Below are 9128 nucleotides of genomic sequence, written 5' to 3'. Positions count from 1 at the left end.
AACTGGGAGAAATCTGTAGAAGCCTCAGTAGTCTACAGGACTATGGGCAAAGCCCAGGGTTTTCACTCTTGTGATGGAAGTTTAGTTAGATAATGACTCTAAGATAGAGTACTGAAGTCGGACAGTGAGTGGCTCAAATACCAACTTCTGTATTTTACCAATTGTATCACTTTGGAAATCAGCCTAACCTTTCTATAGAAAGGATGACACTGGTATCCAAATAAGAATGCTGATACAAAGATTAAATAATACAAATACTATCCTGCTCAGAGCATCTGATACATAATAAAGCTCAGTAAGTATTGGTCATTTATATAGCATTACATCATCAATGATAATTATTCATCCTTCCACCAAGGTCTAAGAATTTTTTTAAGCAAATATTGAAGTGTTCAGAATTTGATAGAAAATAATTTGGTTTCATACACTTGAGCTTGGTTGCTGGTTAGTGGACGGGCTCATGAAAATAGCATCTGGCTCTAGTTCTTAATTGGCAAATGTAGGCTTAATTTCTAGTCCCTATCAGCAACAATTTTGATGTTCTCATGTAGCTGCATTGTGGAAAGGATATATTTCAGCTCACGTGATTTTCTATTGCTGCTGTTATCACAAGAGTTAAATTGATATCTGTAAGCATAAAAAGTTTTAGATAAGAACTTCCTATAATTAACTAATATGGCCTTATGTTATGAAACAACCTCTGGGATCATAAGATTTCTCTTTTGCTTGGTTCTTTTGCTCTATTAATGCAGGTGTAGCAAAAGTCACATGCCCTCTTTAGAGCTTAATATGATTATTTCTCAAAATATAATTTCCTGTCTTTCAGTTTTCATGTTTTAGTGCAAAATTGTTGTCATGATCTTTTTCTTCAGAAATCCCACAGTCATGTGAATGAATGAGTTACATTTAATCTGCATGATAATGTGTTTGTCAGTGCTGTTAATAGTAATCAATACTCATAAGCAAAGCTAGGTCTCATGTGCTAAATAAATTCTGTTTAGGAATAAATTCCCTTTATACATTACTTCTGAATTCAGATTTGTCAAAAACAGCAAGAAGAAACTGACAAGTAGAGTGACCACTTCATGATTATGGTTCCTGATTGTAACAAATTGAGGAAATCAAAGTCAATTACATATCATTAAAGCATGGTTTTGAGACTTGTTAAATCGGTGAAGTGGCTATCGATTTTTTTAAAGATTTATTTATGCATACAACAGCTGGGGTACAGGCCAGAGGTTTATGGTGGAGGTGAGAGGATTTGCCAGAGACAGAGTGGGGAGCAGAACAGCAATCTACTGAAATACACTGCTGAGGGGAGCAGGGGGCAAGACAGGAGAGGTCTGTTGTACCACATGGTCACCTCCCTGGCCAGGGATGGAACTTGTGCTTCAGTGGCAGCAGATTGCTTCATAGTGCTGCTCTTTAATCCCCTGCACCACAAAAATGGCTAAGATATGGATGTTTGTGGTTCAACTTTACATTCACTGAGTTTCACTGGGAACCTAACCATGACAGGTGTTTCTGTTATATCACCATAGCCCTGGCTGCCATGTTGGTCCCATAATAAAAGTGAGGTTGGAACCCAAGGATGTTTAAAAACTCTCTTTCTACTAGGTCACTGCTTCCTTATTTAATAGGATTTAGGAATGAAACCGATAGAATGGATGTTTTAAAAATGAAAGCAACCTCCTACAGAGGACTCACTACAAGAAGGAAAATGCATGTGCATTTAATCAACAAAAGTACAGTAATATATTTTGGTATATATATGGGGAAATGAGATAATCCTAATAAAGAAATTATTCAGACAAGTACAACTTGAAAACATTCTTTAAATATCTCATTAAATTATTTTCATTATAAACTAGTGTACTCTATAAAAGTATGTTGACTATTGTTTACCTTTAAGGGATTATTATCAGTATGGATTTCCATACTGTGCTATAAAAGAATGATATTCTCAAGAACTATTCAAGTCATATTTTAAGTCACTTGGACCTACATCAAAGGACCACTGAAACCTGTGTTTGCTAAAACTTTCTGTGTGGTTGTTTTACCTTCTTGTTATTGTTATCACCAATAGCAGGATTGTTGCTGGTGAGATACTTTCACTATGTCCAATGCATTCCTAGGTTCAACAAGCTTTCTAGAACTGTTTCTAAAATAAGAATGAGGGTCTGTGTGAGTGTGGCTTTGAAAATACTTTATGACTGTAGCATATTTAACACAGTAGAGAATTTAATAATAAACTTTAGTGCAATTATAATAATATGATCATATCACTAGATCTCTTATTAATCTCTAAATTGTAATTAATATACTTAATGGCAAAACAAAGGTTTTTCTTGTTCAAAATCAGAAAAGAAAAAGAACATCCTATTATTTCCAGTTGTTCAAAGAGTTTAGCAAATGCAGTAAAGAAGAAAAAGGAAAGGATGAGAAGTATATTTTTTGCAGAATAAATAATTACACAGAACAATAGAGCTATAACTAAAAAATTCTTAGAATTCTTAGAATTATTTATTTGTAAACAAATAAAATAGTTAATAGATAACTAAGTCAATGTGTTTTTAATATACAAGTAAGAGCCTATTCAAATATTTAGTGGAAAAAACTGTTCATAACACTAATAAAAAATACATGAATAAGAAATCAAAAAATACAAAATTTTACTGAAGACTCAAAAAGATCTTACTGTATTACATTCCATTATTAAAATTTTCTCAAATTTATTAATAAACATAATTCCAACAACTCATTGCACATTCTTTCTAATAATTCTAACAATTTCTTAAATGATTTGATAAAAACCCTTTTTAAAAACAAATAAAATGCTTTAAAATCTTTGAAAATGATAATTAGGAGACACTTGATTCAACATAAATAATATTATTCAATATTAAAATGTTCTTAAAACTGCCAAACACAGTTTGTTTCTTACACAAGAATAGGAAAGCAAATTAGTGGAGTAAAATAGGAAACCAAGAGCTGAAAAACATATACAGAAATAATTGTGTATATATGGAAAGCCATTTTTAAACAAATTTTGCAATCAGGCAAGACTGCATTCAAACTCCCAGCTCTACCACATACAAATTATATTTAAAATGACTGAGTTTAAATGTTGCCATCTGTAAAATGGTGATAAAGGTAACAGGATTAAATAAAATAATGTGTGTCAAGCAGCACTAGGACCCTATTAAACAAACGGAGGTCCAAGGAAAAACGTCAGGAAGGCAGTTGGGTATGCAAGACATGGGAGAGGTGGAGAGAGATGTACCTTCGGGGTGACTCCAGAACTAAAGTATGGGTAACCATCAGGTCATCGGTAGAGCTATGAGATTCAATGATATGATGAGATAAAATAATTTAGAAAGAGACAAAAGAGAGCAGAGGTTAGAAATAAGCCTTCATTAACATCACAATTATCTTACATTTTGTTTTACCCTTTTCAAACTAGTTATTTTTTAACTCTGCCACCATGGGCAGATTATCTCAGTTCTCCATGCCTCAGTTTTCTCATCTGTAGCTGAAGATAATAAATAACATCATATAAAGCTTAAATGATTAATGTACATTGAGTAACTGGAGCAAAGTGTAGTCTAAATGTTTACTACTATTGTTATTGATACTAAAATTTCTCAAAACGTGCAGTGATAATGTTATGCTAGAATGGGACACACTAGCCAAACAAAAGCCAGTCACACCACTGTAAAGACAAGAGAAAAGTTTATTGCAAGCTCAAGCTTGGGCCCAACCGCACACCAGAGGCACCTGGGTGGTAGGAAGGACCCCGTGCATTGTATGATAGTTTTTACACAGTCCCTGTGTACAGACCTGGGTGCAATACAGATCACTGCCTGATTGATATCACCCTCCATATTTGGTACAGAAGTTTGCCTCAGCCCATGATTGGTTAGCAGACATGGTCCAATCCTAGGTCAGGGAGCCCTGCTATGGTGTCCTACAGGAAGCCCCTCCCAGAGAACCAGGAACTCAAGCCTAAAATGGCGGCAGATAATTCAAGATGGAGGCTGTCATGCTCGTCAATAAAGCATCTTCTTTGTGCAGCACCATGTCCATTGCTGTTTATGCTGAGTGTATGTGAATGTGTGTGCTCTGGAGAAAGACAAGAGGTGGTTATAGATCAGTATTGACCAATAGTAAAATTATGCAAGCCACATGGGCAACTTTAAGCAGCCATATTAAAAAGTAAAGAATAGATGATATGATTTTACCAATATATTTATTCAACTTAATAGCTCCAAAACCTCTTCAAAATATTATTTCAATGTATAATGAAACTAAAACATATTGCTGAAATAGTTTATATGATTTTTATACTGTCTTCTAATTCCAGTATATAACTTGCATGCACAGTAATCTCTTCTCTTACACACCCCACATCTATAGCCATGTGTGACTAGATATTAGCAATTTGAATGATACAATTCTAGGTAAATGGAGAAATCTAATGTTAGTCACTTGATATGTGTAAAGTAAATAAAGGAATATAACGAAAACACAAGGCCAACTTAATGTAGGATAGAGAAAATGTTTGCAAATCACAGAGTGGCAGGGTTTTGGTGTGTTTTTTTTTTTTCCTACAAAAAATGTTCATTTTTCTCTAAAACAGAATCTTAATTCATGATCTACAAGAAGAGATTGAGAAACAGTTTGATGTTAGAGAAGAGAGCTCATACAAGCACAGCTATGGAAAGTATAATAACTGGGACAAGGTACATTATGAAATGCCTGCCCTTCAAAATAAAATTACCTTAACACTTGTTGTCATTTAATTTTTTTCTATACTAATTCTTCAGTTTTTTTTTTTTCTTATTTTCCTTTTTTGTTTTGTTCTTAAGATTATTGCTTGGACTGAAAAAATGGTGGATAAGCATCCCAAAATGATCACTCGTATTACAATTGGAAAAACTGCTGAAGATAATCCACTGTATGTTCTCAAGGTAAAAATAATTCAAGGAATACCAATTCTCATTATTGTTTAAAACCATGACTTGACAAGTTAGTTTATTATTTAACTGGCTAATTTTGAGACAAAAAAAAAAAGTCCTATCTTTTGAAGAATATTTAAGCTCTAGATGGCCATTCAAAAATAGAAGTGGCAGGTGGATTTAGGTGAAACAGTCATTTAAATAACCATTTGTCAGATGTGGTGTTCAAATCCACACAAATATCCTACCCCATATCTTTATGTTTAGAGTTTATCATGCCCTGCATTTTCTTTTTTTTTTTTTAAGATTTATTTATTTGTTCATACAGAGGCTCAGGGGTGGTGAGAGGCTTCACCAGAGACAGAGTGGGGAGCAGAACATGCAGATCAATGAAATACACTGCTGAGGGGAGCAGCGGGTGGGTCAGGAGAGGTCTGCCACGCCATGAGGTCACCTCCAGGGCAGGCTGGAATCGAACTCATGCGGAAGTGGCTTTAGCTTCTTAGTACTGTGCTTTAACCCGCTGCTCCACCAGGGAGGGCCCTATGCCCTGTATTTTCAATCCATTAATATTCAATGAAGCCAATGAATAAATACCATGAAAAGAAAATGAAGAATCATAATTATAGGAGCCCAGAAGAGTGAGGCATTTCAACCCCATGTTAACAGAGTGTAGTATGAACTGCCAGTACCCAGCTAACAAGTACCATTCGACTACTGCTGGATTTTCTTATAAGCAAAGACACAAATCCTTTAATAATTGGGAAGATTTCTTTACCCTAAACTTCCATTCTCTCGTTCTCTCCAACCACCCAAAACAAATCTAAGTTCTCTTCTAAGTGGCAGACCTTCAAATATCTGTCCACTATTCCTCCTCCCCAAGATATTATAACTACATCTTTTCCACTCTTGGCTAAACATCTCCAGTTTATAAAAGCAGAATAAAAACAAAAGGAAAGGGCAGAAATAGCAGCATCTGTTTCTCAGGCTAAAGGATGTCAGCAATAAAATTTTAAACAGCAATAGCCTGTGGCTTAAATAAATAAATAAATAAAACAACTCTGACAGTAGAAAAAATTGAAAACTATAGTATGAAATAGATTATGAATTATGTATACACATCAATGGACATGCGTCATGTGATCCTTGAGGAAAATCTGTGCAGTTACTCATTTAACAGTAGATAGGGAAAGAAATTCCTTGAGAATATGAATGAGTTTTTGGACATCAAGGGATCAGTGTGTGAACTCATGCAAAATAACATCTCATTTATTTTTAAATAGATTGGGGGAAAGGATGGAAGAAGAAAGGCTATCTTTATGGATTGTGGCATTCATGCACGAGAATGGATCTCCCCAGCATTCTGTCAGTGGTTTGTCTATCAGGTAAATGAATCAGAACATTCACATAGTTCTCCTTTGATTGTCACATCCCTAACACTTCACTGTGTGGCAACACCCCTTTCCAAAGAATGCAGTTCCTCTTAACTAGAAAGGACTGAAGTGCCACATTTGCAGCTGTCAGGTAAAAAATGTTCGGATTTTACTCATCACTGTAGTTTTTATAAAATTGTCACCTTCGTTCAAATTTCTTCAGCTGATCATGTATAAAACTAAGATTTTCTTGGGTATAAAATGATTCTTGCTATAGTTTACTGTGGAAAATCTGAAACGCTTTTCATATTATAACTAACAAACCTGGCCTTTCTTCAATGAGCTCAAAGCATAGATCTTATTCCTGTTAGATAGGTGACATGCACTTGAAGCTTTCTTACATAGATTTCCCTTTCAAATTAAAAAGAAAAGCCATTTTTTTTATTCCTTCTAATTCTATTTCTATTGTATTTGAAACTCTTTTCACTTTCTCTTTCTGCCAGATTTTGCATACAAGGAACTGATGGAATATACATGGCAATGGCTTCCTGGGAATGGATACTTTCACTAGGAAAGAATCTATCCACAGAATTATTTCTACAGTTGTTTCGGTTTTTCCAAATAAATGTCCAGAGTGCCCCTTACTCAATCCATATAGCAAAAGGTGTCATAAGTTTACAATAAAGCTATTAGTTCCAGTGTAGATGTGTCTGGAAGACATGATCCCAAAATAATAAGAGATATTTAAGTTAGATATATAAGGTACACATGATTTGAAAATTTTCCGCTCTATGTGAATTTTGGTCAGTTAAATTGACCAAAAGTTGATTGGTCAATCTCTAAGTGCTTGAGTTATTTTTTTTAAAGATTTATTTATTTATTCATACAGAACTGGGGTACAGGCCAGAGATGCGGAGGGTGAGAGGATTCACCAGAGACAGAGTGGGGAGCAGAACAGGCAGATCGACGAAGTACACTGCTGAAGGGAGCAGCGGGCCGGTTAGGAGAGATCTGCCACGCCATGTGGATCTCCTCCGGGGCAGGCGGAATCGAACTCATGTGGAAGTGGCTTAAGCTTCTTAGTGCTGTACTTTAACCCGCTGTGCCACCGGGGAGGGCCTGAGTTATTTTTTAAGAGCATTTTTAAATCCTACTTATAACTAATTTATAAATCTCCTATATTTTCATAGTCCTATGCTTATAGAGTCAATACAGATTTACCTTTAGGACGTGAGGTAAAGAATCCATTCAAACAATTGTACTTTCACTCAGACTCCAACCCTATGAAACATATCTTGCATACCACATTTGAAATGCTACATGTTTTCATTAAATTTCCTTAAAAGAATATTTAGTTCAGCTAATTTCAGACTAGAAAATTTCTTATGTTTGTGCAGTTAGAGAATACAGACAGTTTGAAATCATATGATTTTGCAAATAATTTCAGGAGTGGTAGTTATTTCTATAATGATAACTTTGCACATGATAACAAAACTTCATAATAGCTTCCTTTCTATCCTACAGGCAACCAAAACCTATGGGAAAAACAAAATTATGACTAAACTCCTGGACCAAATGAATTTTTATGTTCTTCCTGTGTTCAATGTTGATGGATATATTTGGTCATGGACACAGGTACTTGTTTGCATTTAAATATTACCGTATTTACTAAATTTAAAGCATGTTGATTAGCATGAATTAAATTTAAGGTCTTTGTAACCTGCTAATTCCAATTCAGAAAATTATTGTTATTTTTTTAATCTAAATCTAAGACTAAGATAAGCATGATAGCATAATTTCCTGATGCAGAGATGTTCTAGAAATAGTAAAATTTTGCTTCTGAAGGTAGTAATGTGAAATTGAAATAAAATAATTATAAAGAAAATGCATGCTTTATGATATGATGAACACATATTCTAGCTAAGAAAAAAAATCATTTTAAGATACTTGAACACATTGATTTCAAAGCATGCTATTCATTCCATAAATTTGGAACAGATTTTGAGTAGAATAACTATATTAAAAACTAGGGCCCTCCCTGGTGGCGCAGCGGGTTAAAGCACAGCCCTGAGAATCTAAAGCCGCTTCCGCATGAGTTCGATTCCCGCCTGCCCCGGAGGTGACAACATGGCGCGCTGATCATGTATAAAACTAAGATTTTCTTGGGTATAAAATGATTCTTGCTATAGTTTACTGTGGAAAATCTGAAACGCTTTTCATATTATAACTAACAAACCTGGCCTTTCTTCAATGAGCTCAAAGCATAGATCTTATTCCTGTTAGATAGGTGACATGCACTTGAAGCTTTCTTACATAGATTTCCCTTTCAAATTAAAAAGAAAAGCCATTTTTTTTATTCCTTCTAATTCTATTTCTATTGTATTTGAAACTCTTTTCACTTTCTCTTTCTGCCAGATTTTGCATACAAGGAACTGATGGAATATACATGGCAATGGCTTCCTGGGAATGGATACTTTCACTAGGAAAGAATCTATCCACAGAATTATTTCTACAGTTGTTTCGGTTTTTCCAAATAAATGTCCAGAGTGCCCCTTACTCAATCCATATAGCAAAAGGTGTCATAAGTTTACAATAAAGCTATTAGTTCCAGTGTAGATGTGTCTGGAAGACATGATCCCAAAATAATAAGAGATATTTAAGTTAGATATATAAGGTACACATGATTTGAAAATTTTCCGCTCTATGTGAATTTTGGTCAGTTAAATTGACCAAAAGTTGATTGGTCAATCTCTAAGTGCTTGAGTTATTTTTTTTAAAGATTTATTTATTTATTCAT

General features: G+C 34.6%; 1 protein-coding gene across 1 annotated transcript in view; it reads left to right on the top strand.

The window, feature by feature from the left end:
• The window catches only part of CPA3 (carboxypeptidase A3 (mast cell)), a 34800-nt gene that overhangs the window by 7134 nt on the left and 18538 nt on the right, over positions 1-9128 (top strand). The window contains exons 4-7 of the mRNA XM_004682434.2: positions 4640-4742; positions 4869-4970; positions 6242-6343; positions 7856-7966. Of these exons, the coding sequence (XP_004682491.1) occupies positions 4640-4742; positions 4869-4970; positions 6242-6343; positions 7856-7966 (418 nt within the window). The remainder of the gene's footprint in view (positions 1-4639; positions 4743-4868; positions 4971-6241; positions 6344-7855; positions 7967-9128) is intronic.

The sequence above is a fragment of the Condylura cristata genome, unplaced genomic scaffold, assembly GCF_000260355.1.
Source record: "Condylura cristata isolate star-nosed mole 26May11 unplaced genomic scaffold, ConCri1.0 scaffold00014, whole genome shotgun sequence".
Classification (NCBI taxonomy): domain Eukaryota; kingdom Metazoa; phylum Chordata; class Mammalia; order Eulipotyphla; family Talpidae; genus Condylura; species Condylura cristata.
Note: the sequence above shows the minus strand (reverse complement) of the source record. Positions and strands in the feature narration are given on the sequence as shown.